Raw genomic sequence first — 16,110 nt, forward strand, 5'->3', positions numbered from 1 at the left:
AATGGATAGGCAAGTACTTTTTTTCATATTTCTCCTCCGGCTGGATTCAGCATATGCGCAGGCAAGCTACTCTATTCCAGAGGAAATGCCCAAAGGATCATTAATTGGAAACATTGCGAATGATTTGGGGTTAGAGAAAAAACGTTTCATATCAGGCAAAGCAAAGACTTATTCCCGGAGCAACGAGGAGTACGTCGAGTTAAACAGAGAAAAGGGAGTCCTCCTCGTCAAGGAGAGAATCGACAGAGAGGTCCTGTGTACTGAGACAGAGCTTTGTGCTTTACATTTCCAGATTCTTTTGGAGAATCCAATGGAATTTTATACAGTCACAGTCGAGATCACAGACATAAATGATAATGCACCATCCTTTGAAAAAAGTGAGATCATTTTCAAGATTAGCGAGTCAGCAATAGCAGGGTCAAAATTTTCGTTAGAAAAGGCTGTGGATCTCGATGTCGGAATTAATGGTGTTCAAAGATATGAATTAAAACCAAAAGACAACTTTGCTCTGAAGCTGCACAATAACGCAAATGGAAATAAAAACGTCGAGATGGTGCTACAAAAGCCGTTAGACAGAGAAAAACAAGGGCAGATCTCGCTCGTGTTAACGGCTGTAGATGGAGGAGAGCCGCAGATGTCAGGAACGATGATGATTGTCATCACTGTTTTAGACGCTAATGATAATGCTCCTGTTTTTACGCAGCAAATATACAAAACTACAGTTATTGAGAATTCCCCTAAAGGAACAGTTGTTGCTACAGTTACAGCTTCAGATGCAGATGAAGGTTCTAATAGTCAGATAACATATTCAATTACAACTACATTGGGAAATGTCCGAAAAATGTTTGAAATAAACAGTGTAAATGGTGATGTTACTTTAATAGGAAATATCGACTATGAAAAGTCTAAACACTACCAAATCAACATAGGTGCAACTGATGATGGGGGACTCACGGATTCTTGCAAGTTAATAATTGATTTGCAAGATGTAAATGATAACAAACCTGAAATCAATATAATGTCGAAATCAAATGTTGTTTCTGAAGATGCGGCACCCAATACCGTTGTCACGATGATTAATATTGACGATATAGATTCGGGAGACAACGGAAGGGTGAAATGCTTTATCAGCGAAAATATACCTTTTCTTTTAACATCATCAACAAATAATTTTTATACTTTAGTGACAGGCAGTGAATTAGACAGAGAGACCACATTTGACTATAATATCACAGTGACCTGTTTTGATGAGGGAGTGCCCTCTCTCTCTAGCAGCGTCGCCTTCACCTTACTGATATCTGACGTAAATGACAACAAACCTGTCTTTGAGAGGAGCTTATATGAAGCATATATTATAGAAAACAACACACCTGGTGTTTCTTTTTTCACGGTGAAGGCCACAGACGCTGACTGGAACCAGAATTCCCGTGTTTCTTACATACTGGAGGATTCCTCTATTAATGGAGTAACAGTCTCCTCATATGTGTCTGTTAGTGCTGATAGTGGAGTCATACATGCAGTACGTTCTTTTGACTACGAGCAGATCAAAGACTTCCAGTTCGTGGTAAAAGCTCAAGATGGAGGTTCTCCTCCACTCAGCAGCAATGTGACTGTGAAAATACTGATCCAGGATCAGAACGATAACCCTCCTCAGGTTCTGTATCCAGTCCTGACTGGTGGCTCTGTGGTGGCTGAAATGGTGCCTCGTTCAGCAGATGTGGGCTATCTGGTCACTAAAGTGGTGGCTGTTGATGTGGACTCTGGACAGAATGCCTGGCTCTCCTATAAACTCCAGAAAACCACAGACAGGGCGCTGTTTGAAGTGGGCTTACAGAATGGAGAAATCAGAACTATCCGCCAAGTCACTGATAAAGATGCTGTGAAACAAAGACTGACTGTTATCGTGGAGGACAACGGACATCCCTCTCGTTCAGCTACAGTCGTCGTGAACGTGGCGGTGGCGGACAGTTTCCCTGAAGTTCTGTCGGAGTTTACCGACTTTTCACAAGATAAGGAGTACAACGACAACCTGACTTTTTACTTAGTTCTGGCTCTGGCTGTAGTCTCCTTCCTCTTCATCACGTGTTTAGTGGTTATTATATCAGTGAAAATCTACAGATGGAGACAGTCTCGAATCCTGTATCACTCCAGCCTCCCTGTGATTCCATATTATCCACCACGTTACTCGGACACTTTGGGCACAGGGACTCTCCCACACGTGTACAATTACGAGGTGTGCAGGACGACCGACTCCAGAAAGAGTGATTGTAAGTTCGGCGGAGCTGGAAGTCAGAACGTGTTAATAATGGACCCCAGTTGTACAGGAACGATGCAGCGGATACAGACTGAGAAGAACATCCTGGATGAACCAGATTCTCCTGTAGAGGTCAGTTTCTAATAGATTTAACTCTCAACGTTTTCCCCTTGTAGCGACTAAACAAACAACTGTCTATTCTTTAAGTTTTGTTCCTTGACTAATTCAGCACCAAGGACAGCTCTCGATTTCCACAGTGCTCAAAAGCTGGGAGTTTTCAAGTGTAACATTTTTTTTTCGTACATTTTATTTCTCTCTCTCTCTCGTTCTAACATTCTTTCTCTCTATCATTAATGTTTACTTAAAAAGGCAACTATGTAAACATGTCATTTTAAAATGAAATACCAGTTTGACAGATTCAAGCAAAATAGCTTTGTTTGAAACAAAATACATACCTTTGCGTATTATTTTTGAAAACCGCACCACTGACAATGCAAAGGATCAATTCATCACGGAATTTTGATGAATTGATATATGTGTGTGTGGGTGTGTGTTTGTGTACTGTATGTACAAATGTAATATAATATGAATACTCTCTTCCTTCATATATTTAATTTTTCCACACTAAAACACTGCGCAGTTCACAACACTGAACAGAGAGTGACGCTGTCACCCTTCTTTCTGTTGAAGGTGTGTTTGTTGCAGTTACTCCCCTCTATGTTAACATAATACCCTGGAAAATAGTGGTAGCTTTAACAGTCGGGAGAGCAGCTAAAAAACGGAGCCAGGACTTCACAATGGGGCTTCCTTATCAAACAGTTTAGGACCAGCAGTTTTGGGACCGGATATTTATAAACATATTTTCCAACCTGGAGTTTTTTGACAGATAACAAGGAATTTCAGCTTTTCTTCAAACATGTCGACTGCATTAATGAGAACGCAAGTGCTGTTGTTCTTCTCAGTCCTCTTTGTCAGTGTGCGAGGGCAGGTCAGCTACTCGATTCCCGAGGAAATGGAAAGAGGTGGAATAATAGGTAATATCGCACATGATTTGGGTTTAGGTATTGACCGACTCAAGTCCGGTAAAGCTCGCATTTTTACTGGTAATACTGATGAGTATGTAGAGCTGAAGCGAGAAAGAGGGGAGCTTCTTATCAAAAGCAGAATAGACAGAGAATCGCTGTGTGGTCAAGCAATGCCCTGCGCAATGCATTTCCAAATGATCCTTGAAAACCCGATGGAATTTTACACAGTAACGATTGAGGTAATGGACATTAACGATAACCCTCCTACATTTGAGAGAGGCAACATTAAATATGAAATCAGTGAATTAGCTGATCCCGGAGCTCGATTTGTCTTGGAAAAAGCAGTTGATGATGACGTCGGTGTAAACGGTTTGAGCAGCTACACCTTAAACCCGACTGATCATTTCGTTTTGAAAACACTTAGCCGAGGAGATGGCACGAAACATGTCGAAATGGTTTTACAGAAATCGTTAGATCGAGAGAAAAGTGAACATTTATCTTTAACACTCACTGCTTTGGATGGAGGTGAACCACAGCTCACAGGGACAATGCAGATTATCATCACTGTGTTAGACGCAAATGACAATTCACCGGTTTGTTCGAAGCCAGAATATAAAGCAAGTGTTAAAGAAAATGATCCCGTTGGCACTCTCATAACCACAGTAAAGGCTACAGATAAAGACAAAGGAAACAACGGGAAAATAATGTACACAATTTCGAAAATTGGATCAACAAATATCTTTGAAATTAACTCTGATAGTGGAGTGTTGTCACTGGCAGGAAACGTTGATTATGAAAAGGGGAGACTATACGAATTAGATGTGAAGGTGGTAGATCAGGGAGGATTGTCTGACGCATGTAAGGTAATTGTTGAAGTGATAGATATAAATGATAACCCTCCGTCCATTAACGTGATGTCGAAGTCAAACGCATTGTCTGAAAACGTGAGCCCCGGGACGGTTGTGACAATGCTTAACGTACAAGATCCAGACTCAAATGAAAATGGAAATGTGATTTGTGTTTTAAGCGAAAATGCCCCTTTTAGCATAAAGTCAAGGAGCAATATTTTTTTTTCCGTTGTAACAGAAAGTGAATTAGACAGAGAGACAGCGTCTGAGTATAATATGACAGTGACCTGTTTTGATGGAGGAGTGCCCTCCCTCTCCAGCAGCGTTACTCTCAGCGTACAGATCTCTGACGTAAATGACAACGCACCTGTCTTTGAGAAGAGCTCATATGACGGTTACGTTACAGAAAACAACACGCCAGGCGTCTCAATATTCTCAATGAAGGCTAGAGACGCTGACTGGAATCAAAATGCCCGAGTTTCTTACATACTGCAGGATTCATCTGTTAACGGAGTACCAGTCTCCTCATTTGTTTCTGTTAGTGCTGATAGTGGAGTCATCCATGCAGTACGCTCTTTTGACTACGAGCAGATCAAAGACTTCCAGTTCGTGGTAAAAGCTCAAGATGGAGGTTCTCCTCCACTCAGCAGCAATGTGACTGTAAAAATATTGATCCAGGATCAGAACGATAACCCTCCTCAGGTTCTGTATCCAGTCCTGACTGGTGGCTCTGTGGTGGCTGAAATGGTGCCTCGTTCAGCAGATGTGGGCTATCTGGTCACTAAAGTGGTGGCTGTTGATGTGGACTCTGGACAGAATGCCTGGCTCTCCTATAAACTCCAGAAAACCATAGACAGGGCGCTGTTTGAAGTGGGATTACAGAATGGAGAAATCAGAACTATCCGCCAAGTCACTGATAAAGATGCTGTCAAACAAAGACTGACTGTTATTGTGGAGGACAACGGACATCCCTCTCGTTCAGCTACAGTCATCGTGAACGTGGCGGTGGCGGACAGTTTCCCGGAAGTTCTGTCGGAGTTTACTGACTTTTCACAAGATAAGGAATACAACGACAACCTAACTTTTTACTTAGTGCTGGCTCTGGCTGTAGTCTCCTTCCTCTTCATCACGTGTTTAGTGGTTATTATATCCGTGAAAATCTACAGATGGAGACAATCTCGAATCCTGTATCACTCCAGCCTCCCTGTGATTCCATATTATCCACCACGTTACTCGGACACTTTGGGGACAGGGACTCTCCCACACGTGTACAATTACGAGGTGTGCAGGACGACTGACTCCAGAAAGAGTGACTGTAAATTCGGTGGAGCTGGAAGTCAGAACGTGTTGATAATGGACCCCAGTACTACAGGAACGATGCAGCGATTGCAGACTGAGAAGAGCATCCTGGATGAACCAGACTCTCCTTTAGAGGTTAGAATCCTTTAATTCAAAGTTTTTCAGTACTTTTTTCTTAATTTATTAATTAAATGGCATTTGACTTGATTGAATATATTTTCACAAATATATTTTCCGCAATAAGGTGTGTTGTTGACTCATTTAATTACGGTTCTTTTTGTTTTATTTAGTCAAGATCTAAAATCTCCTCTTTTTTCCCATGAAAAAACAAATGCTAGAGTAACAGTACCACTATCCTTTATACACCTATTACGTATTCTAAGCATAAATTCAAGTTGATGAAGTCGATGGATGGATGTATTCTAGATGATTAGTAGCAGTTTTTACTCTCGATAACTTGAAATCTAGATCCCCCCGCCCCCTCCCCCCTCCCCCATTGCATTTCAAGAACTACATTCACTTTGATTGGATACATTCTTTTGGGGGCTGATATTTTACATATATATACTTCTTTTTGTCAAAACTTCTGACAACCAAGATCCATAAGTTACTCCAGCTTCTGAAACTAATTTAAAATCTGTATTTCTCCTTTGTGGATCTGAAATATTTGGTTACAGCATTCTTTGTCTGTGTTTTTAGACATACTCTCACGACTTAGATTATAAATTATCAACCTGTAACATGCCCGACTCCACTCGTTTAAAAACGGTTTGCTGTCATGTAAACATGTTTGGGATTTACTTAATGTTTTAAAAAAACTTCAAAGGAAGTCTGCAGATTAATTTGAGTAGATATTGTGCAGTTTTATGTTTTGGACTCTGAGCGCTTCTATTGACCAGAGAGCTGATGAGTTAGGATATATTTGTAACCGCACCACCCATGTAATCGTCACATAAGACAGTGGAAAAAAGACAGACGACGATCGGGCATTTTTGTGGAGAAGGATATGTAAAACAAAGGTTTCTACCCTCGATATATTTTTCGCTTCTGTCACGGAATTTTACCTCATGAATTGAGGCAGGGATTGTAATTTTGTGTCTTTTTTATTGAACATAAGCTGGAACCTCAGGCTGGCGGAATCAGAACAATGAATCGGCAAGTACTGTTGTTCATCTCTCTCGGTTTCCTAGACGCAGTGTTTGCTCAGGCTACATACTCTATTCTGGAAGAAATGCCAAAAGGGTCATTAGTTGGAAATATAGCTCAAGATTTAGGTCTAGAAACGAAACGTTTGATATCAGGTAAAGCTAAAATCTACACCAGGAATAACAAGGAGTACGTCGAACTGGACCGAGAAAGGGGAGTCCTCCTCGTCAAGGAGAGAATGGATAGAGAGGCACTGTGCACTGAAACACCGCTCTGTGCTTTACATTTTCAGATTATTTTGGAGAATCCTATGGAATTGTATACTGTCACGGTGGAAGTCACTGATCTTAATGACAATGCACCAACCTTTGAAAAAAATGAGATGTCATTCAAAATCAGTGAATCAGCGGTTACGGGCGCAATATTTGTCTTAGAAAGAGCTGTGGATCTGGATGTTGGTATTAATGATCTCCAGGACTATGTCCTGAAACCAAAAGACAATTTTGCTCTTCAGCTGCACAATAATGCTGATGGAAATAAAAATGTAGAGATGGTGTTACAGAAGCCTTTAGACAGAGAAAAACAAGAACATATATCCCTCATATTAACGGCTGTAGATGGAGGAGAGCCGAAAATGTCAGGAACAATGATGATTGTCATCAATGTTTTAGACGTTAATGATAATGCTCCAGTTTTTACGCAGAAAATATACAAAGCTACAGTTATTGAGAATTCACCTAAAGGAACAGTTGTTGCTAGAGTTACAGCCTCAGATGCAGATGAAGGATCAAACAGTAAAATTACATATTCAGTCACAAACACATTAGACAATGTCAGGAATATATTTAAAGTCAACGAGGAAAATGGTGAAATATCATTGATTGGCAATATAGACTTTGAAAGAACCCAACATTTTCAAGTAAATTTACTGGCTAGTGATAGTGGAGGACTAACCGATTCGTGCAAAATAATTGTTGATGTGCAAGATGTAAACGATAACAAACCAGAAATCAGCATAATATCAAAGTCAAACGTAATATCGGAAGATGCTAAACTCAGTACAGTTGTCACGATGATAAATATTGAGGATGGAGACTCTGGGAGCAATGGGAACGTGAAATGTTTTATTAGCGGACATACACCATTTACTTTGATATCGTCAACAAATAATTTTTATAGTTTGGTGACTGATAGTGAATTAGACAGAGAGAGGGACTCTGAGTACAATATCACAGTAACCTGCTCTGATGAAGGAGTCCCCTCCCTATCCAGCAGCGTCACACTCAATTTACAAATCGCTGATGTGAATGACAACTCACCTGCATTTGAGAGGAGCTCATATGAAGCCTACATTGTAGAAAACAACCGACCAGGTGTGTCATTATTCTCAGTGAAAGCTACAGACTCGGACTGGAACCAGAATTCCCGTGTTTCTTACATACTGGAGGATTCCTCCATTAACGGAGTTCCAGTCTCCTCATTTGTGTCTGTTAGTGCTGATAGTGGAGTCATCCATGCAGTACGCTCTTTTGACTACGAGCAAATCAAAGATTTCCAGATCCACATCAAAGCTCAGGATGGAGGTTCTCCTCCACTCAGCAGCAATGTGACTGTGAAAATACTGATCCAGGATCAGAACGATAACCCTCCTCAGGTTCTGTATCCAGTCCTGACTGGTGGCTCTGTGGTGGCTGAAATGGTGCCTCGTTCAGCAGATGTGGGCTATCTGGTCACTAAAGTGGTGGCTGTTGATGTGGACTCTGGACAGAATGCCTGGCTCTCCTATAAACTCCAGAAAACCACAGACAGGGCGCTGTTTGAAGTGGGCTTACAAAATGGAGAGATCAGAACTATCCGCCAAGTCACTGATAAAGATGCTGTGAAACAAAGACTGACTGTTATTGTGGAGGACAACGGACATCCCTCTCGTTCAGCTACAGTCATCGTGAACGTGGCGGTGGCGGACAGTTTCCCTGAAGTTCTGTCGGAGTTTACTGACTTTACACATGATAAGGAATACAACGACAACCTGACTTTTTACTTAGTGCTGGCTCTGGCTGTAGTCTCCTTTCTCTTCATCACGTGTTTAGTGGTTATTATATCAGTGAAAATCTACAGATGGAGACAGTCTCGAATCCTGTATCACTCCAGCCTCCCTGTGATTCCATATTATCCACCACGTTACTCGGACACTTTGGGGACAGGGACTCTTCCACACGTGTACAATTACGAGGTGTGCAGGACGACTGACTCCAGAAAGAGTGATTGTAAGTTTGGCGGAGCTAATAGTCAGAACGTGTTAATAATGGACCCCAGTTCTGCAGGAACAATGCAACGGATACAAAATGAGAAGAGTATCCTGGATGAACCAGACTCCCCTCTAGAGGTCAGTGAAAAAAACAGCTTGCATTTTGTCACTTTTTTAAATATTTTTTATTTAATCATTCATTTATTTATTGCAATGTTATATATTTAATACCTATAGTATTTGCAGAATCATTGTTTCATGTGATAACATATTACTGGCACTGTCATATAACCCGGATTCATCACTTTAATATGATGTTAATATGATGATCATCATTCATAATGGAGAGAGATCTTTGTTGATGTTTACTATGCACGCTGTTTGCAGATGTAATAATAATAATAATCAATTTTATTTATAGAGCGATTTTAAAAGATCTCAAATACGCTTCACAGACACAAAGATAAAACATTGAGATCAAGAAAATTTAAAATTAAAAAATTTAAAAACAACAGGATAAAAAAGATAAGCAATAAACGATAAGATAAAGGATAAGAAACAAATCACACATTAAAAGCTGTTTTGAAGAGGTGAGTTTTGAGATGCGATTTGAAGGTGGGTAAGGGTGGGGGAAGCTATGGAGAAGGGTAGGAGGGGAAGTGGAGAGGGTGGCGGAGGAAGTCAGGTTACTGTGAATGGTGTCTATTTTGTTCTGGAAAAATGACAGAAAGTTGTTGCATTTGGTTACTGTGAAGGAGCTGGAGATATTATCACTGGGTTTGAGGAGTTTATTTATTGTGAAGAAGAGAGCCTTGGGGTTGGAAGAGCTGGAGTGGAGGAGGTTTGAGTAGTAGGTGGACCGAGTTGAGTTGAGGGCATCTTTGTATTGGTGGAGATAGTCCGTAAAGGCTTGGTGATGGATGGTTAAGCCAGTTTTTTTGAAGACTCTTTCGAGTTGACACTTGCAGGATTACATCTGGTGGAGTTCAGGGGTGGGGCTGAGTGTGTGAAAGTGTGAATGTTTGGTTTTAATGGGAGCCAGCTGATCGAGACAGGAGGAGAGTTTTTGGTTATGGTTCAAGAGGTCCGAGGAGTTGTCAGGGGAGGGGGGGCGGACACAGGGGAGGGGAGGCGGACATGTGTCTGGTGAAGGAGGCTGAGAGAGCAGAGGGGGAAATGGATTTGTTGTTCCTGAAGGTTATTTTGCGTTTATTTTTGGGGTTGGGATGGGGATGTCGATGTCCAAATCGTCGGAGATGTTGCGGTTGAGGCTGGAGAGCTGATGTATTGGGAGGCCGGAGGAGCAGACAAGATCCAGGATGTGACAGAGGGTGTGGGACCCCGGGGACAGTGGTGAGGGTGGAGAAGGAGAGGACTGAGGTTCCTCGTCAACAGAAGGGAAGGCGAGGGGCGCAAATCTGCGCTCTAGCTGGATGTCGTGGTGCAGTATGAAAGAGGAGCGCCTCCCTCTCCTGCCAGGACCAGGGACCCAGGGCCGGGGCTTAGGATCCGACGGAGTGGAGCTGGTCAGGACTTTGGGCTTGGGGCCCAGGCGCATCCAGGAGTTGGAGACAGTGCCCGGAGGAGACACAGCTTCGGGGTCTTGGCAGCAACAGCAGGACCAGAGATTGATGGATCAGAGACTGAGGCGTGGAGGGAGCCAGTTAGTGCAGGACCGATGGTGATGGTGTCCAGTGACATCTCGGCTTCACAGATCTTATATAATGTGGATATTAGTCCTTCCAGCTCAGCGATCTTCTGGGCGTAGGGCGAGCAGCTTTCACAGTTGGATGGAGAGGTAAGAGGAGCCATAGCGTGCCTAGCAGCGGAAGCTGGGCTAGCCCCACGGCCTTGCAGCCGGTCACTGTAGTTTGAGCTCCGTGGCGGACGAGCATCAACAAGACGCTCTCAGAAATATGGTGGTGGGGCTTTGAGTGGGTTCTGTCTCTGAGGAGCTCGCTGTGATGGGACCCAAGTTTGGTTTTTGCAGTTAGGCAAAATTATTTTCCTTTTGGGTTGAGTTAAAAGAGGTACATGAGTGCACCGCTTAACTAGGTGTAAAAGAGTCAGTTTCTTTGAGTGGAATTCTAGTATTAAACCAAAAAAAAGTAAAAGAGCTCACAAGCTGACACTTGAGGTGAACAAGCTGATCTGAGACTCGACTGCTGGCCCATTTGTGTGAGGTGGCAACCATCACGATGGGGTAATAACCGAGGACTTTAACAGCTTTTCCACCAACAAACTCTCGAGCGAGTTCCAGACGGCTCCACAAAAACCTAGTTTGCTCTTCCACTAACCGGAGAGGCCTTAGAGAACAGAGAAGCTGGAGAGCCGAGAGACCAGAAAGCCCGGACAGACCGGAGAGGTCGGAGAAACGAGGGGAGAAATCAGAGAGAGGGGAGATACCGGAGCGCCGAAAGAGAACTGAGAGCCCGGAGAGACCGGAGAGACCGGAGAGCCCGGAGAGTCGAGGGAGACCTGTTGGGGGGGGGGATTTTTTCTAAAAAGATCAGTCTTTAAAATATTAAAGACTGATTTTAATTTGTTATTTTGTTTTTTAATATTGGGTTTACCATTAATAAATTATATGTTTTTCAGATATCGTCTTATATTGGAAAAAAATAGTGCAAACTCGTGATGATATACCTTAGAAATAACAAATCTGACTAATCTTACATTGCAGAATTTATGATTATATTGTGTAAAAGCTGAGATGTTAGAAAACGCTGTAATGGTGGTGAAATCTGTCAGTTTTGTCCTCTAATACCTCGAAACAGTAGCAAGTTTATAATCTGACACATAAAGAAAAAAACAAATAAAACTAATCTATAACATAGTTAAGCCTTTAAAAAAAGAAAATTAAAATGCCAACACGTGCACATGTTAAAATGTTTAAATAAGTCAAAATTTGCTTGTATCAACTGGGGCTTGAGTTGACTGAAAGATTTGAGTATAAAAATAATTTATCACTCCTGGTTCAGTCCTCTATGTTGTGCTATGTTTTGTTTTAGAGGTTAACACTAAGAACTATTCTCCATATGGACGAAATGGCAATTAAGCAGAGTTGAAATCAGCTGCGATGATGAAAACGAGTGGATTTGGGGTTTAATGCCGGTCGTCTGGAAGGTCTAATAGCAGTAGCCAGCTTAACACCATGTAGAAAAAGAGGGTGATTTAAAAAAATGACAAGTCCACGACACGTTTGTTTAAAAAATAACAATGTACTACGAAAAGAAGACAGAAGAGGAACCAAATCAGTTGTAAATCAGCAAAGTGAAACCAGAAAATGTGTGCATATGCTTTCTGACTCCAGCTTCCCAGTGCTCAGCAGCAGACCAGATGCTAGTGTTCAGTGGAGAAACTGCAGTTCTGGATCCAGACCTTATTGGTCAGTGGAGGAACTGTTAGAGAGTCGTCCTACTGATTTCCACCCAGAAGTTATATTCTTGCCTGATATTATATTCTTGCATAGTGTAATTACTGGTAGCTAGGGTGTTGAAACACACCAAATGATTGGCTTAGATGCTATGTAGAAAATGTAATTTTTCAAGTTATCAACTTCTCTTTGATTTCCCCTCTAAATATTTAACTATATATATATATATATATATATATATATATATATATATATATATATATATATATATATATATATATATATATATATATATACATATATACATATTTGTAATTTAAATATATACATTGTAAATATTGAATTTTGAAACAATGATATTTCTCTAACAGTAGCAGTGTTTTCAGTGTATTGCCAGGACTGAATAAACAATTTATAGCTGGTGTATATATATGCTGGTTGTGACTGCCAGGCAAATCAACTTCAATTTTCTTGAGATAAGATGTCGTTTTTCTAGTTTTTTTCTCCAATAATAAAAACCATTGGTCTTCTTTGGTGATTTAAGATTACTTTTTGTTGTATTATGGTGCTATAGAAATAAAGGTATTTTGAATAGTTAACTCTTTATGTGTGAGGAACACAAAATATAAAGAACGGGTTATATACAGTAAATGTTCATTATATTACATAACTGACAAATTATCAATGTATCAAGGACTCTGCAATAACAATTTCAATAAGTAATTAACAGATTTAGTTCAGGTCAAATAGTCTACACAGTAACTCTTCTTTGAAGAAACCATCAGAGTAAATGTCTGCAGTTTTCTGTTTTGAACTCTTAGGGCCGCTGTTGACCATACTGTTTATGACTGAATCCAGGATTTATACAGCACCTCCTATGTTACGTGTGCATAAAAAGGGCGAAGCGCTAAGTGAAAGAGCTGACGTTCTGTCTCGGCAGAATATTTGCAAATGGAGGAGCCCGAACCCTTTTTTTCCTGCGACATGGACTAAATTTTATATTGCTGAGGAAGTGATTGCTGAGCGCGTGATGGATTTCAGAATATGGCATCTAAAACTTGATTTTGGATCATCACAGGCAATACTCTTGGACGGAACAATGAAAAGACAGGCCCTGTTGTGTATTGTCCTCCTTTCCATTGGCTCGGTAATTGGACAAGTAAGCTACACCATACCCGAGGAGATGGCGAAAGGATACTTAGTTGGTAACATAGCACAGGATTTAGGTTTGGAAAGCCATCGTCTGACTTCTGGTAAAGCTCGAATTTATACACGAGACAGCGGTGATTTCATCGAGTTGAACAGAGAAAGAGGTGTCCTCCTTGTTAAAGATAGAATCGACAGAGAGGCGCTCTGCAGAAAAAACACGCCGTGTGCTTTACATTTTCAGATTATATTGGAGAATCCTATGGAATTTTACACCGTTACTGTCCAGATTACAGATATGAATGACAATGCACCGACCTTCGAGGAAGAGAAAATCGAATTTAAAATTAGTGAGTCGGCGGTCATCGGGGCGAAATTTGTTTTGGAAAAAGCAGTAGATCTCGATGTCGGAACAAACGATCTTGTAAGATATGATTTAAAACCAAAAGATAATTTTGCTTTACATCTGCACAATAATGCCGATGGAAATAAAAACGTTGAGATGGTGTTAGAGAAGCCTTTAGACAGAGAAAAACAAGGGCAGATCTCGCTCGTGTTAACGGCTGTAGATGGAGGAGAGCCGCAGATGTCAGGAACGATGATGATTGTCATCACTGTTTTAGACGTTAATGATAATGCTCCTGTTTTCACACAGCGAATATACAAAACCACTGTGACAGAAAATTCACCTAAAGGAACAGTTGTTGCAAAGGTTACAGCTACAGATGCAGATGCAGATGAAGGGTCTAACAGTAAAATAACATATTCAATCACGAACACATTAGATGATGTCAGGAAAGTTTTTATGATCAACAGGGAAAACGGCGAAGTAACTTTAAATGGACACATTGACTTTGAGGAATCGAGCAATTTTCAAATAGATTTACGGGCAAGTGACGACGGGGGACTCACCGATTCATGTAAATTGATTGTTGATGTGCAAGATATGAATGATAATAACCCCGAAATTAATATAATGTCAAAATCAAATGTGATATCAGAGAATGTTAAACTCAATACAGTTGTTACAATGATAAATATTGAGGACAAGGATACTGGAGACAATGGTGCAGTGCTTTGCTTTATGACCGAAAATATACCGTTTATGTTAAAGTCATCCACAAATGATTTCTATAGTTTAGTGACGGACAGTCATTTAGACAGAGAGAAAGCATCTGAGTTTAATATCACAGTGAGCTGCTTTGATGGAGGAGTCCCCTCCCTCTCCAGCAGCATCACTCTCAACTTACAGATATCTGACATAAATGACAATGCACCTATTTTTGAGAGGAGTCCATATGAAGCCTACATTGTAGAAAACAATACACCAGGTGTCTCAATATTCTCAGTCAAAGCCACAGATGCTGACTGGAATCAAAATGCCCGTGTTTCTTACATATTGGAGGACACTTCTGTTAATGGAGTACCAGTCTCCTCATATGTGTCTGTTAGTGCTGATAGTGGAGTCATCCATGCAGTGCGCTCTTTTGACTACGAGCAGATCAAGGATTTCCAGTTCCATGTCAAAGCTCAGGATGGAGGTTCTCCTCCACTCAGCAGCAATGTGACTGTGAAAATACTGATCCAGGATCGGAACGATAACCCTCCTCAGGTTCTGTATCCAGTCCTGACTGGTGGCTCTGTGGTGGCTGAAATGGTGCCTCGTTCAGCAGATGTGGGCTATCTGGTCACTAAAGTGGTGGCTGTTGATGTGGACTCTGGACAGAATGCCTGGCTCTCCTATAAACTCCAGAAAACCACAGACAGGGCGCTGTTTGAAGTGGGCTTACAGAATGGAGAAATCAGAACTATCCGCCAAGTCACTGATAAAGATGCTGTGAAACAAAGACTGACTGTTATTGTGGAGGACAACGGACATCCCTCTCGTTCAGCTACAGTCATCGTGAACGTGGCGGTGGCGGACAGTTTCCCCGAAGTTCTGTCGGAGTTTACTGACTTTTCACAAGATAAGGAGTACAACGACAATCTGACTTTTTACTTAGTGCTGGCTCTGGCTGTAGTCTCCTTCCTCTTCATCACGTGTTTAGTGGTTATTATATCAGTGAAAATCTACAGATGGAGACAGTCTCGAATCCTGTATCACTCCAGCCTCCCTGTGATTCCATATTATCCACCACGTTACTCGGATACTTTGGGGACAGGGACTCTCCCACACGTGTACAATTACGAAGTGTGCAGGACGACCGACTCCAGGAAGAGTGACTGTACGTTTGACCGAGCTGGTAATGTGTTAATAATGGATCCCAGTTCTTCAGGAACGATGCAGCGAATACAGCAGAAGAGCATTCTGGATGAACCAGACTCTCCTCTGGAGGTACTTTAATATCTTTATCATCGACATTTTCACATGTTACAACTTGTATAAAGCAAACAGAAATTTTAAAGACTGTCTAGAATGTCATCGTTTGATGACTTAAAAATCTATCTCTTCCCCATTGTTGTAATTGTTTTTTTCACTTTCTTCGCACGTGTTTTTTAAATCTTTTTTTGGCTTCACTTCAAGTTTTTTTAAGCATTTCAGACGTTGTCATTCTAACTATAATCATGAACATCTTTTTTTTACTTTCAAAGAATTTACTTTATTTTTGATCTCATTTTATTATCAATATATTATCAATATATCTGTTTTAGATTAAAAACAAACATAGATTAGCATTTGATATAGTGTTGCTCGTAATATGATCAGATTTTTGTAAATCGGATTTCAGCACTGGACAGCGACACTTTAGGGCGACTGCTCTCTACAT

At 41.0% G+C, this 16,110-nt stretch overlaps 2 protein-coding genes across 22 annotated transcripts in view; both read left to right on the forward strand.

The window, feature by feature from the left end:
* The window catches only part of LOC133446996 (protocadherin gamma-C5-like), a 320,234-nt gene that overhangs the window by 206,999 nt on the left and 97,125 nt on the right, over positions 1-16,110 (forward strand). Inside the window, exon 1 of one of the 21 annotated variants that reach the window (XM_061725350.1) lies at positions 2-2,386. The exons of 19 other annotated variants lie outside the window; for them this stretch is intronic. In XM_061725350.1, the coding sequence (XP_061581334.1) occupies positions 2-2,386 (2,385 nt within the window). Of the gene's footprint in view, position 1; positions 2,387-6,557; positions 8,959-16,110 lie in introns of those variants that run through there. One more of the 21 variants, XM_061725348.1, reaches the window with a different exon arrangement.
* Positions 2,915-5,576, forward strand: LOC133447003 (protocadherin gamma-A2-like). The gene has a single exon (XM_061725374.1). It carries the CDS (start codon positions 3,171-3,173, stop codon positions 5,574-5,576), a length of 2,406 nt encoding a protein of 801 aa, XP_061581358.1. The 5' UTR covers positions 2,915-3,170.

The sequence above is a fragment of the Cololabis saira genome, chromosome 7 (assembly GCF_033807715.1).
Source record: "Cololabis saira isolate AMF1-May2022 chromosome 7, fColSai1.1, whole genome shotgun sequence".
Classification (NCBI taxonomy): domain Eukaryota; kingdom Metazoa; phylum Chordata; class Actinopteri; order Beloniformes; family Belonidae; genus Cololabis; species Cololabis saira.

Excerpts from the sequence above, each read along its gene's own strand:
- LOC133447003 (XM_061725374.1), top strand. The coding sequence starts at position 3,171 with ATGTCGACTGCATTAATGAGAACGCAAGTGCTGTTGTTCTTCTCAGTC.